Source organism: Aegilops tauschii, chromosome 2, assembly GCF_002575655.3.
Source record: "Aegilops tauschii subsp. strangulata cultivar AL8/78 chromosome 2, Aet v6.0, whole genome shotgun sequence".
NCBI lineage: Eukaryota > Viridiplantae > Streptophyta > Magnoliopsida > Poales > Poaceae > Aegilops > Aegilops tauschii.
The window spans coordinates 609,809,144-609,823,926 of record NC_053036.3 but is presented as its reverse complement, the minus strand read 5'-3'; the positions used below and the strand labels follow the sequence as shown (position 1 = coordinate 609,823,926).

Below are 14,783 nucleotides of genomic sequence, written 5' to 3'. Positions count from 1 at the left end.
AAAACGTGGATCGCCGCTATTCACTACCATGCACCGCAACAAGGAAGCAATAGTTGTAGCGCAAGCCTCACCATCAACCACTGGTCCCTTCAGGTAGAACCATAGCCTAAACGATGCCCCCAAGAGGGTACACGACATAGGTGATGTCATCGTCCGGTCCAAGGGCACTGAGCCTAGAGTTTGCTACATATGGAGCAGAATGGGCTAGAAGTACTACACTGTGATCTATTATGGATCACCCTTTGCCTACACTGACTAGCTATGTGACATGGATGGATGCGACATATATACCGCATGACATATTATGCATGGTACGACATGGTTGTTGGCCAAGTTGTTCTCTCCTCTCTCAAAGTGCATAGGGAAACCTATTAAGCTCGGGGCTCTTACATGCTACCCGTGGTCACAAAAGAAGGTGCATACCATGAGGGAAACCTGGCCTGCAACTCCAACTCGATCACTTCCAAAGGCGATGGCGCTAAACCCAAGCATATTTTGGGCCAGGTTTCAGGCCGGTCTTTAAAATGCTCGAATCCCAAACTAAAAGCCTCAGCCCGGCCCGAAGCTCGAAAATGTCCCTTTCCTCATGCATGAGCCCAAAAGCCCAGCCCAAATATTGCTTCCTAATCTGCACACATGCAAGCCCGGCCCGAAGTATGGCTCAAAAAACTGTAATATAGAAGCCTAAGCCCGATCCGAACACTCTTTTGGGATGCAAAACAAAGCCTAGGCCCGAGTTGACAGGCAAGCTCGACTCAACCCATCCTTAATTTTTGGGTTGGCCTCTGGTCGGGCTGCCCATGATCAGGGTGGGAGACGAGGTTTCTTCCATCGTTGTTGATAGTAATGTTAAGTTTTCCCGGCTTTCTGCGCAAAAAAAAAAAAGTTTAGGTCTAGGCTAAGGTTTCCCATGTGGTGTCGGACTTCATGAAATGTCTGAGATGGAATCTCATTTCTTTCCTTCCCTTCTCTCTCCTCCACCATACTAAAGAATCTCCCCAAGATCCTCGATCCACGATCCCTCTCCCTTCCTCTCTCGACATCATTGGCTGAATGAGTGGTAGGAGAGGAAGTCGCGCCATCATTGTTGGTAGTAGGCTTATGTTTGAGTCTAGGTTAGGGTTGTCCATGTGATGTATGGCTTCATGTCATGTAGGTATGGCCTCTGATGCTAGTGGCATCAACATGCGGCTTGGTTCTTTTTCTAGTCACCCATGGAGGACGATGGCGAGGAAGGTCGATCTAGTGAAACACCTCCAATAAGCCGGGCAGACAACCAGACCAGGCAAATCCGGTGTCATCTGCCCTCTCTCTTCAATGCCATTGGCAAAAGGAAAGAGAGCGGTGGATCTATGCTCAACCCTCTCATATCCATTCCTTTATGGGGTTAGTAAGCGGGCTTGGTGGCTCTTCATCCTCCTTTCAGCCATGCATCAATGTCGGCCACCAAAACTGAAGATCAGCTCAACATAAGTTTTTGGTGTACCTTCTTCAACCTACCCGTTGTTGGCAAGGTGTTGATTGGAGGCGGTGATCAATGTGTCTCCGTTGAAGTCGTTTGCATCAGGACGAGATTGCATTATTAGTGGCATCTTTGTGGTCCTGGTTGCAAAGAGGAAGGACCTAGTTGTAATTTATAATTTTTAGGGTCCTTTCTATAGTATTGTGTCAACGGTACTTTTGGGTCCTCCCCATTATTAAAAGAACCATCATGACAGATGTGGTTAATTTTGTTGAGCGCAACATGCAGATGTATAACATAGAAAGCTATAGACGAATAATAGTCAATTTAACTAGTAGAATAAAAAATACATGACAAGATCTAACCGACATCAACAAAAAAAAGACTTTTTTTTAGAATCTAAAAAAAGGAGAGTTTGTTGTCACTCGTGTTAACAGTTAATATTACTAACACTACTCATCTTTCAAATTCCAATTCTTTATCACCCTCGTCAGGCCCCCTTTGGTTTTTAGTATCTTGTAAATTCCTAGCATTTCGGGTCTGGGATCCTCCTCGTCGATAATTTCAAAGGTGACAGCTACTAAGTACACGTCCAGAGCAATGAACCTGAGATGAACAAATAATTATTTAGAGAAGATTATTTGTGTGGTATGGAACAACATAGCAATAATAGCTTTACACCAAATACTAACCAGATCAACTCGGTGACGAGGCGGTAAGCATCCTACCATAAGCCACAACAAGCCATTAGTAAACAATATCTTCATGATTGAGTTGAAGTTTAGGCACCCTTGCTCTTTAACAAAGACTTACCCAGAAAGCGTTGTTACCCTTGAATGACAAAATAAGTAAGATAACTGCATTTGAAATAAAAGGCATATATTAATTCTTCCATTATTCATAAAGGTGTATAATTTTTTCCAGGTATATTCATAATCAATCATGACAGTATAAAGAACATTAGACTAACAAAAATTACAACCAAGCCTATGGACCGCCTAGCGACAACTATAATCACTTGAGCGAGCTGAAGGCGCGCCACCGTCGTCGCCCACTCCCCCGCCCCCCACCGGAGCCGGGCAAAACTTGTTGTAGTAGACACGCAAAAAGACAGGCATGTATTTAGAGGCAGCTAAAGGTGTATAATTGCCACTGGAGAAATATATACATTTGCATACCTAAAATAAGCATAATTTTTTCTAACAATTTGTGTGTGTGTTGGGGGGGGGGGGGGGGGGGGGGGGCACAAGTTCTTCAGATGAAAAACAAAGCACTCAAAAATATTTACTTTGAGAATGGAGAAGAGCTTTCTAAGAGGCAAGTGCCTTCCACTTCTCGAATGTTTTCTATAAAATCGCTCATTCATAAGTTTCAAAATGAGTTATGAAAAGACAACTCTTCCGTTCCACTCTCAAGGCACCAACAAATCTTTTAGTAGGGTCCACAGCAGTAGCGGAACTTCATGATGGCCAATCTGGGGCATTTTCCCGCCAAACCATAGTTTTTTCCACTAAAAATCACCCCAAAGTGGTTATGTTCGGCCCTCCATCCAGCCCCCCCCCCCCCCCCCCCCCCCCCCACACACACACACACACACACACCCCACGTGATTTTGACCCAAGCTCCGTCGCCGGTCCAGAGTACAAAATTTCATATATTTGTCTTCTCCATAATAAACACAAACAATATAGTTTGAGTTCCAAAACTCACGGAGCTGTATCCGAGCACACAAATGGTTCGCCTTCCCATTTCTTCTCAGTTCTGCTGCAAGGACACTTAACTTGTAGAATATATATCCAAGAACTATATCCATGAACAGGGTTGGTACTAATTTACGGAGTTGGCAGAAGCCAGCAATCATCAACAATGGGCCTGCAAACAAAAACAAAATATGATTTGAGTTGTGCGCAATGCTTCCTCAGATACTTTGCAGGTAGGCCATTTGCTATTTCTTTGATTGACATTAAATCAAGATAAGATGAACCTAGTACAGTGTCAAGAGAACGCATGAATAAGAGCAACCAACGGTGTCATATTCAGATTATATTTGGGAAGGGCAAAGATTTGCAAATTCAGTGATGCTTAATTTTTTTTGGAGGAACAAGTAATTTTTTTTAAATGGTCACTGGAGGGGGGGGGGGGGGGAGACTCCCCACCTGAATATATTTTAAAGTGGCCTTAATGCCATGAGATTGATCCAGTTTATAAGGGAAATCAGATCGAAAACGTAAACAAGTTGACCCCATTTATGAGGGAAACCGGGCCGAAAACCATACAAGAGAGGGTAAAAGAAGAGAAACCAAAACAATGGACGCCCAAGACAAGGCACGCCTAGCTAGCAAACCGAAGGGCATCACCACGAGAGGCACAAGTATAGGGGAGTCGTCAAAGGATCACAATACCAAGACTTGACAAGTAGCCTAACGCACCACACCAGCGTGCGTACCGAGCACCACGGTGTGACTAGCACGAACCTTGACTGGGAACTCCGCCATGGAGATTGGGAACGATTAGCAAGTTGGGGAGGCATCTTGCGGCATCATTGAGCAAAGATGAACCGAGACAACGCCAAGAGCACGAAGCACGCCGCACAACAACGGCAGCCATGGAGGTCTTGGGCATGCACAGCAATAAGGAGGACACCGAAGAACACCACCACAGACGAATACATACCACCGTCGACCCATCCGGCCGCACCACCACCACCAACATCCCCGCGGCAACACCCCCACGTCAACCAAGCTGACCCCAAGATGATGCCTTCAAGAAGGGTCGCGGCGTCGGACGCGCCGCCATCATCCGCACTAGGAGGACCTGGGTTAGGGGTTTCCCCCGGGGTCTCAACTTCCGTCTTCATCTGACCAAGCAAGGTGAGCCTTGAACGTTGGTCGCTTGGTCGCCACCCAACAACACCCCAAAGAGGGAGGAGGTGTCATACAGGAACAAGGTGGTCCAGAGAGGAACATACCCTGCTAACCCAACTTCGGATGGAAGAAACAAACCCACTCCAAGGAATGGTCAAGCCAAGATGACGCTGGCAGAGTAACACCTCCTCACCGACACCGAACACACCACCATCGACCCCCAGCCAGCCGCACCACCATCCAACCCGCAGAGAGCAACGACTAAACGAATCCACCAAACTGATGCCTTCAAGAAGGAATGCAATGCAAAAATGCGCCGCCATCGATCGTTCCGGAAGGACCAGGAACAAGGGTTTCCCCTGGAGCTTCAAAGGGGACGTCACCAACACCACGACACCTCCAAATAGATAAGCAACACCCGCGGGCGTCCCCATCGCCGGCTCCGGTCCGAGCAGGAGCTTTCGCTCAAGTGAGCAGACCACCTTCGAGGAGCACCGGTAGACCGCGAGAAGCTGCTTCGTGCACCGCCGCAGAGCAGTGGTCACTGCAGCCCGCTGCCGCACGTGACCAGATCCGGGCCACCGCAAGCCAGATCCGCGGGATCCAGCCTGCCCACGCCGCCCCCACCAGAAACGCGCCAAGCCGTTGCCGGTAGGCATGCCTAGCGCCTGCACGCGCCAGCAGGCAGAAGCACCAGTTGAAACACGCAGAAGGGGGAGGGGGGCGAGCACCACCACGCGCTCCTCACAGAGGCCACACCTGCCGGAGCGCAGCAGGCCACCGGGAGGGAGCAGCGAGCTCCGTGTGGCGCATCCTCACCACCGTCCCTAGCCACCATCGCCAGAACCCACGCACGCCGAAGTCACGCCGCGTCGGTCGCTGCCACACGGAGCTCCCCCGGAACGTGAGCGTGCCACACGGGGGATTACTGTCCCCCGCCGCCAGATCCGCGCGGGTTTCGCCCGGCAGGGGCTATTGGCGGTGGCGAGGAGGAGGGGTGAAGAGGTAATTAATATTGTACTCCGTCTGTTAAGAACTATCTTATATTTTTTCATGGAGGGGGTACTTTTTTTGTTTGTTCAATGCATATTAGAGACGAGAAGACGAGTCAAATAGCTGGATATCTGTGATTGCAGTGCTACTCGCGGTCAGTGGAATGAGTAAGCCGATTCCTGACTGCATTGCGCAGAAAAAGGCAGTTTGATGCTTGGGGGAAAGCAGCTTGACTCAATGGATAGTACTACGAATTGCGCACAAAAATAATGAAGCTTTCAGAACCTGTAGAAAATTAACCAAGAAGAAACCTGTCCATAAATACATACCAGCGACGACCCCGGCGTGGTAGCTGCGGCAGCGGAAGAAGTGGCCGCGGTCCCTGATCTCGCGCAAGGCGAGCAGGACGGGCCGGAGGGGCTCGGCGATGAGCGCGTTCCATATGGCCACCAGCTCCTCCCAGCCGTGCCCGGTCGTCGGCCCGTCGGTCTCCTCCGTGGGTAGATCCTCCGGGGTGAGCTCGGACGCCCACCACTGGTTGAGGGCCGGAGCGCTAGGGCGTGCGCTGCACAGCCTCAGCACGCTGCATCTGTTGCGCTTGGTGAACTGGAGGCGAGGGGCGCAGGAGTAGGAATTGGAGCGGCGGCTCCCCGTGGCACTCGGGGAGACGAGGGCGCTTGCGGGGAAGAGGCGGTGGGAGGAAGCCATTGTCGCCGAATTTATCGCCATGGCGATTGTTACGGTCGTTTTTCGAGCATATTGGTGGAGGTAAACTTGGAGTTTGGCGTCGTGGCGGCCTATTAAAGGGACGAGCCGGATTCGGCCAGGAGTTAGGTCGGGTCACCTTTTTTTTAAACAAATTCGGTCGGGTCATTTTTTTTTTTTGACAAACTCGCAAAGCCTTTATTAACCCGTCACAATGTTTACAGGGGCCAAGGAAAGGTTCCCAGGATGACCTAACCAAACATGGCGGCCACCCCCGAGAGAAAATACATGCTTTGTTAGTTTGTGAGCTTTAAAATTTAAGCTCCTAAATTCATGAATTATTTTACAAAACTGAAAATCTGAAGGCCTGTCTACAATTTCTTTGATGACTGATCCATAAGATGCAGACGTGTCATTCCTCACATCATCTACCATCACCTTACAATCTGATGCAACATATATGTTCTGGACGAATAGATATGCTGAAAGGGATAGGGCTTCCCTGATTGTCATTGCCTCAAGTGTTGCTGGGTCGCTAATATGCTTGACAACAATGGCCGATGCTTCGAGAAATACCCCCTGCTGGTCCCTGCAAACTGCACCCACTGCTTCAAACCTTCGGCCAGCAGAAACCGCTGCATCTACATTTAGCTTTACACACCCCTGGATTGGAGGCAGCCAGCGTGACAGTCTCGGAACTGGAGCAGTCATTGGTCTTTGAACTCGGCAGGTAGCTTGCTGAATATCTGTCAGGTAGCTTGTTACAAAATTGTTTGTTGCAAAAGGGGATTGGTAGATGTCTTCATAAACAGCTTTTCTTCTTGCAGCCCAGATCGCCCAAGCCGTCACCACTAAGCGGGTAAACTCGTCTGTGTCTAGGAGCCAAGCCTTCGGGTTTTCAATTTCAGTCGCATTCTCAATTTGCTCATGTTCTTGCCAAATCGGTGAACAAGATTCTTGTTCCGGTTGGTTTCATGGGTGTCCTGATATGACCAGAGCCATCATCTCTAACGAACAACTTTGAATGTATGAAAACCAGCGCCCATTTCAAAAAAAAGAAGAGGAGAATTGAAGGAAGCAAGCAACTAGGCAAACCGCTCCCTATTTATACTCTCAAAATAGGTTTTCGTCCCGTTTTATTATATATAAAGCAAGAGTTAATTGCACGTTGGTACCATACTTGCGCACCTACTCACGAGTCAGTACCACTACTCGTGCATGTCGCAGTTCAGTACCACTATTCGGCCTAACTGTTACAAAATGGACTGACAGCCGTATAAGTGTGTATTGACCATGTATCTGACAGACCGGGCCCACCTGTCAGGTGACACGGTGGCCAATCGGCGCGTGCCCGATGCGCTGACTAGGACGAGGCTGGTGCGGTGGGTCTAAGCGGTCTCGGTCGGCTCGGTCGTCGGTCGGTCCTCACTCTCGCTCGGCCTCACTCTCGCTCGGCCTCACTCTCGCTCTCTCTCCTCACTCCGATTTGCCGCCGCCCGCCGCCGCCACCTCAACCGGCTCGCCATCGCGCCATGGAGGTGAGAGCAGCCAGGACTCCAGCGTGCAATACATGAACCTCTCCGACGACGAAGCCATGCATTACCGGGTGAGTTGTAGTGCTAGGGTTAGGGTTAGGTTATCTGATTTGGGGATTTGATTTGATTTGGGGATTGTCTCTTCCTTTTGCTCCTGTAGAACCCTGCTAGCATTGAAGACCAAGACTACAGTGGCATTGAGACATCACCCATCGTTCTTTGCCATCAGCATGGTGTGGCGGCTGAGAAGCGTGTAGCATTTGAAGCATTTAACACGGGCAGGAGGTTCTTAGTCTGCCCTAAGAATGTAAGATTTTGTACAAATCTCTGTGCTAATTGTATTGTTTAATCTAGCCATGTGCATAGAATTGTCCAGTGCATAGAATTCATGTTCTTTAATCTAGCCATGTGCTGATGCACATTGTTTAATGAGTACTCTTGTTTAATTGGGTAGCTGTGATGGTCATTTTGTAGCCATTTAGTACTACTGATGCTAATCATTGGATTGGAAAATGTGTTGATGCTTTCCATGTATATTTAATTTGGCCAGTAATTTTATAATTGGTCAACAGCTTAGGTTGCAGTGCAAATGATCATTGTTTAGTTCACAAGAGTACTCAATTTGCCAATTATTTGATTGTTTAGTGTCAGAGAGATTCAATGTCAGATGCTCAAAATTCAGTGAGTGTTTAGTGTCAGAGGTTCATTCTTTAATTGGCTAGATTATTAAAGTTGTTGCTCAAAGATGCTTAAAGTTCATTATTTAATTCAGTGGCAGATGCTTAAAGTTGATTTGATTTGTATTTCATTGTTTAAAGTTAGATGCTCAAAGTCAGTTATTATTTAAAGCCAGTTGCTCAAAGTTTATTGCTTAAATAATTTGCCTAGGAGATTGATTTTGCACATGCTATGTTTGTTTATATTGCAGGAAGATGACAACTGTGGTATTGTTCTCTGGGTTGACCCAGAGTGGCCTCCTACATTGCAGACTGCCTTGTTGAAGCTATGGGAAATGTATCCTGACAGCAAGAGTGATAGGAGGAAGGATAACCTGGAGAGTTCACTCACTATTCACCATTTGACTGAAGAAAAAAATAATCTAGAGGCCAACTATGACAAATTGGTTGAAGATGTGCACCAACTGTTCAATGCTCAAGAGGATAGGATGGTAGATTTCAGCTATTTGCAGGCTAAGATGCAGAGTGTGCATGTTTCTGATTCAGTTGTATCCGACATGAAGACAGAGATGGGGAAGAAAGATGCAGAGATCTTCAAGCTGCATGAGAAGTATAAAGTACCGATGAACCTGACAATATCTCAAGGCACTTGCATCCAGAACCTGAAGTTCAATCATCTAAAAGAGAAGGAAGTGCTTAGTACATCCACCAGGAACCTGCAATTCCAGGTTGATGAACTCAAAAAATCTGAGGAAAAGCTCACCCAGGAGAACACCCAACTACTCCTTCACATGGGTGATCTCAAGAAGGGGCATGACAAGCTCACAGCAAGGAGGGATCAGCTAAAGATTCAGATTGTTGAACTGTTGAAGTCAGAGGAAAAGAACAAGCAGAAATTGAAGGGGATCCTAGACATCTTGTCAGAATGAAGATGTAGATGAGGAGGAAGAGCAAGAGCAAGATCCAGATCAACATGAAGAAGAAGAATGCTTGCTTTACTGACCTTTTGTGAAGTATGGTGTTGTTGTGAACTAAGTTATGTACTATGGATGTGTAGTTGTGAACTAAGTTGGAACTATGTTGTTGCTTTAAGTTGTGACCTAAGTTGAACTCTAGTATGTTGTGTAAGAATCTATTAATTATGTTGAATCAAGCTATCCTTTATGATTTGAGTTGCTTGTCTTAGTTGGTTGATATGTTACATGATTTAAGTTGTTGTCATACTTGCTGTCATAGTGGTTACTCTACTCATTTAGGGTCCGTCGAAGTCGAGAACCCTCTAAGCCATAGTGGTCAGTCATTTAGGGTCCGTCGACGTCGAGAACCCCCTAAACCATAGTGGTTAGTCATTTAGGCTCCGTCGACGTCGAGAACCCCCTAAACCATAGTAGTTAGTCATTTAGGCTCCGTCGACGTCGAGAACCCCCTAATACTCATTTAGGCTCTGTCGACGTCGAGAACCCCCTAAACCATAGTGGTTAGTCATTTAGGGTCCGTCGACGTCGAGAACCCCCTAGACCATAGTGGTTACTCATTTAGGGTTCGTCGACGTCGAGAACCCCCTAAACCATAGTGGTTAGTCATTTAGGCTCCGTCGACGTCGAGAACCCCTAAACCATAGTGGTTAGTCATTTAGGGTCCGTCGACGTCGAGAACCCCTAAACCATAGTGGTTAGTCATTTAGGGTCCGTCGACGTCGAGAACCCCTAAACCATAGTGGTTACTCATTTAGGGTACGTCGACGTCGAGAACCCCCTAAACCATAGTGGTTACTCATTTAGGGTCCGTCGAGAACCCCTAGAACCTAACCTAACCTAGCCAATAACACTAATCATCAAATCTCCCCATGAAACATTAACATTGTCAACAAAAGTAATCATCAAATCTCATCATCAAACCTTAACATTGCCAACAAAACTAATTATCAAATCTCATCATCAAACCTTAACATTGCCAATAATACTAATCATCAAATCTCATCATCAAACATTGACAAGGCCAACAAAACTAATCATCAAATCTCATCATCAAACTTGAACATTGCCAAATTGATAGCATAACATTGCCAATAACATTAAAAATTAACTCAGGTAAAATAGTTGATAGCAATTCAGTACACTCAAACATAGTCATCCAACCAGTTTGACTTGTTGTTTTAGTACAGTCAAACCTAAGCATCCAACCATGGTTCAGGACACAAAACATTGATCAGTACATTGTTTTGAGAAACAACAATGTAGCAAGTGTGCTCCAGGTTTATTTTTTTATAGCAAAAGTCTTTTCACCTTTGATCACAGCAGCAACAATGTAGAACTGACAGTGCTCATTTTTGCAACACGCAATGATCCTTTGGTCAGAGTTTCTATGATATCTGAAATCTCTTGACTGTGAAATGTGCAAGCTCAACAGAGCATCTCTGAATTGTTGCTGATTTGTGAAGCACATGTACTTACATAATTGCTGGTGTGGGTGCTCCATTTGTCATTCAACCATATCCTAGGTTTTCTTTTCTGTGCCCTACTCTTCTTGCTTTTCTTTAGGACAAATTGCAGTGGCTCATGCCCATCATCTTCACTATCCAGCAACCAACCAGTTTCTTCTTCATCTGATGAAGGAGTGGCTTCACCTCCTTTAAAACACTAGAATGTATTCTAGTGGTGGGGCACCTCCTAATTGGCAGCTTCTGCCTCTTCTTTGGAGGTTCTACCTGCAACTGTTGAGCTACCTCCACATTCACACTCTCCTCCCTTTCTTCATCCCCCCTCTCTTCCTCCTCCCTCTCATCCATCTCAAACAGATCCTCAACCTCAGTGTCACCCTCATAATGCAGTTGTTCCTCCTCTTCTGACTCATCATCTGAATATTCATCTTCATCATCTGCTAGTTGTTCCTCATCTGCTTGTCTCTTTCCACCTATGGACAAGCGTCTGGTAGTTTTATAATATTTTTTATTTCTCTAAGCGTCTGTATAAGCATTTTGCATTGGAGATGCCCTAACACCTCACTACGACCAGACCGATGCCGCCCGAGCACCACAACAACGCCCCCAAGAAGGTGACGGCACGAAGCATCGCTGCCGAGTCCGAACAACAAACAACAGTTTTCACATGAAGCCTTGACACAGGGACGAGACCTACGACGACGTATTCAAGAAGTGACACCCGCGGGCGCTACCATCATCGCTGCCGGATAGCGTGAAGTTTTCACTCTGGAACTCGCCTGCACCACCTGTAGGAGCCTCGGTCACCGCCGCAACGAGAGCCAGCCCATCCACACCTGATTTGCGCAGCATGAAAATAGATCAGAGCCTCCAGCCACTACACCCCTTGCCACCCACACTATCAAGAGGTGGAGACACTACCGCCACCACGGAGGAAAGCCAACCGTGGAACCCGCCATCCAGGACCTCCTCCCTGGCATCCTCGGACGAACTCATTGCCGATGCCATAACACGCGACCGCCACCAAACCAACCACAAAACACCCGCCTCGACGTGGGCGTCGAGTGACCGGAGCAACCAACCCCCGACAGGGTGACCAAGTCCAACCCCCGACAGGGTCTAGCGGACGGACGCAGCAAAGAGAAAAGAAACTGCTTCATCTTGCCGTGGTTTGCCTGATCCTTGCAAGTAGAATTGCACCCAATGTTGCAGAAGCATTGGGCGTTCGTGAGCTCCTTCTCCAGAGACTCAGGCTACGCCCGGACCTGATCGATGCGTCGGCCAAGGGCTTCGCTTTGGCCAAGTCGCTTTACACTCTCTTCAAGGAGACCAAGGAGGTGTCAAAGGTCTTCCTTTACTTCCTAGCTCTCCACAAGTCCAAGAAGCAGTGACCATATCCTACAGTTGAGATATGAGGGATGGATACAGTAGATCAGTCATCAGACATAGAAGGAAATACTAGTCTCATAGATCTTACAATATGTCGAGTCCGGGAACCTCGTCTGGGACGAATATAGTTTAGGAGTTTTAAAACTCTGTACAAAGTTACATATGAATTTTGTCCATATAATTAGAACAAGTATGATGCTTGAATGCCAGAAAGCTATTCTTCCATCAGATTCCTGATCACCCTCATCAAGCCACCTTTAGTTTTTAGTATCTTGTACATTCCTAGCAGGTGGCGTCTCGGATCCTTATCGCCTGCAATCTCATAGTATACAGCTCCAAAGTACACTTGAACCCAAAGCATCCTGAGATGAACAGACAATTGTTTAGAGAAAATATTTTTTCATGTGCCAGGAATAGAACAGCATAGTATGAATAATTGCTTCAGACACCGAATACTAACCAAATAATTTCCGTGATGAGCCGGTACAAACCCTACCATAGTAAGCAACAGAAAGCAATTAGTAAACAATATTTTCACAATCGAGTTAAAGTTTAGGAACTCATGTATGTAACAAAAGACTTACCGAAAAAGCTCTGTTATCCTTGTACAACAAAATAAGTGACATTGCTGCATTGGGAATGAAGGCATACTTTAATGTTTCATTATTCACAAAGGTGCATAATTGCCAGGGGGAAAATATGCATCTGCACGTCTAAAATAGTAAAAATATTTTCTATGTTCTGTTGGACATATATAAAATGTAGAACACAAGTAAAATTCATGTTCAGTTGAATCGATATAAAATTTATAACACAAGTACCATTCACAGAGGCAAACGTGAAAATTTACTTTCAGCAACAGAGAATAGCTTTCTAAAAAGCAAGTGCCTCCCATTCCTCAAAAGATTCATCTGGAATTGCTGATGTGATAAGTGTTTCAAATGAATTAATTAGACAAGACTACTCTTTTGTTCCAGTAATAAAGGCAAGAAACTTCTAGTATGTTCCAGAGTATGATAAATTGATATATTTGTTTGCTCCCAAAACTCACCGAGCTGTATCCGAGCACAAATGTGGTTTGCCTTCCCGTTTCTTTTCAGTTCTGCTGCTAAAACACTTAACTTGTAGAATATATATCCAAGAATTATATCCACGAACAGGGTTGGTACTAATTTACCTAGCTGGCAGAAACCAGCAATCATCAACAATGGGCCTGCAAAAAAACAGAATACATAATCGAGCAATGTTGCCACGTTCCTTGGATAATTTGCAATTTCATCAGTGAAGAGTAAAATCACGATGAAACCAAACTAGTATCGGGCGTGAAATCGGATAAGAGCAAAAGTGCCATATTCAGATCATACTTGGGAAGGTGAAATTTAAGTGATACTGAATGTTATTGGAAGGTGCAGTAGTTAACACTGAATTTTCCTCCGGTACATATTAATTAGTGACAAGATAGTCAAATAGTTGGACACATCAGAGCGGCTATTAGTGATTTTGCATTGCCAATCGCTGTTAATTAGTAGAACGAGTAAGTTGACTCTTGGTTACATTGCCCAGAGCAAGCAGCTTGATTAACCAAGAAGAAATCTGTCCATACACACGCACATACCGGCGACGATCCCGGCGTGGTAGCTGCGGCAGCGGAAGAAGTGGCCGCGGTCTCTGATCTCGCGCAGGGCGAGCAGGACGGGCCGGAGGGGCTCGGCGACGAGCGCGTTCCATATGGCCTCCAGCTCCTCCCGGCCGTGCCCGGTGGTCGGCGCGTCGGTCTCCTCCGTGGGGAGCTCCTCCGGGGTGAGCTCCGTGGCCCACCACCGGCTCAGGGCCGGAGCGCTAGGGCGTGCGCTGCACAGCCTCAGCGCAGCACCTCGCTGGCGATTGGCGGACCGGAGGCTTGGTGCGCAGGAGCGGCGGCTCCGCGTGGTACTGGGGGAGACGAGAGCGCCGGCGGGGCAGAGGCAGAGCGACGACGCCATGGTTATAGTGACCAACGTTTTTTTCGAGTATTGCGGTGGAGAAAAACTGGGGGAGACTTATATAGGATCTGACTATTAGGTGAGATTCACCAAAATTTCATATTTAGACAAGTCAAAAAATTCTGAATTTCTTTTGACAACATACATGGTATGTTTACAACTAAAAAAACGAAAAGTCTAACGCCCACACATGTGGACGTCTGGCAATTCGCCCACACGCATGGATCCTCGTCCAACCAATTCTGCACAAATCTTGGCGCGTTCTAGCAGTTTTTGTGTGCCACGTAGGACTAAGCTGGTGTGTGGGTATTTATCCGATCACCCACACGTCCTTTTTTCACCACATGGGGGGCTGGTGTGTGGACGTTTAACAATTCGCCCACACACTAGTTTCACGCACGCAGAGGGAGCTGGTGTGTGGGTGTTTATCACTTCGCACACACGCCCGTCTCCTAGCCCACACTCAAAGCTGGCAGTTGCCATGTGTTTCTGCAGGTACATGGCAACTGTCCTAACTTTGCTTGTAAGCAGATGGCAACTCTTTTTTACCCGAGTTGTCATGTGTTTTTGCATGGTACATGGCAACTGCCGTAGCGTGCACGTAAGCAGATGGCAACTCTTTTTTTTACATGGCAACTGCCCTAGCGTGCTTGTGAGCACATGGCAACTCTCTCTTTTACCCGAACATGTTTTTTTGCCATGCCTTTTTGTAGTGCTACATGGCAACTGCCTAGTG

The 14,783-nt window shown here is 46.8% G+C and overlaps 3 protein-coding genes across 3 annotated transcripts; 1 reads left to right on the top strand and 2 right to left on the bottom strand.

Moving 5' to 3' along the window:
• Positions 1 to 1,753: 1,753 nt before the first annotated feature.
• Positions 1,754 to 6,113, bottom strand: LOC120974730 (uncharacterized). The gene is made up of 5 exons (XM_040401143.2): positions 5,649 to 6,113; positions 3,173 to 3,334; positions 2,276 to 2,319; positions 2,155 to 2,186; positions 1,754 to 2,068 (listed from the first exon to the last, which is right to left on the bottom strand). The coding sequence occupies exons 1-5, from the start codon at positions 6,046 to 6,048 to the stop codon at positions 1,915 to 1,917; spliced, it is 792 nt and encodes a 263-aa protein (XP_040257077.1). The 5' UTR covers positions 6,049 to 6,113; the 3' UTR covers positions 1,754 to 1,914.
• A 1,443-nt stretch (positions 6,114 to 7,556) lies between these two features.
• LOC109781959 (uncharacterized) lies at positions 7,557 to 9,165 on the top strand. The gene is made up of 3 exons (XM_020340550.1): positions 7,557 to 7,562; positions 7,720 to 7,866; positions 8,488 to 9,165. Exons 1-3 carry the CDS (start codon positions 7,557 to 7,559, stop codon positions 9,163 to 9,165), a joined length of 831 nt encoding a protein of 276 aa, XP_020196139.1.
• Positions 9,166 to 12,097: 2,932 nt separating this feature from the next.
• Positions 12,098 to 14,054, bottom strand: LOC109781960 (uncharacterized). The gene is made up of 5 exons (XM_020340551.4): positions 13,681 to 14,054; positions 13,117 to 13,278; positions 12,650 to 12,693; positions 12,526 to 12,557; positions 12,098 to 12,427 (listed from the first exon to the last, which is right to left on the bottom strand). Exons 1-5 carry the CDS (start codon positions 14,045 to 14,047, stop codon positions 12,280 to 12,282), a joined length of 753 nt encoding a protein of 250 aa, XP_020196140.1. The 5' UTR covers positions 14,048 to 14,054; the 3' UTR covers positions 12,098 to 12,279.
• Between the last annotated feature and the right edge of the window lie 729 nt (positions 14,055 to 14,783).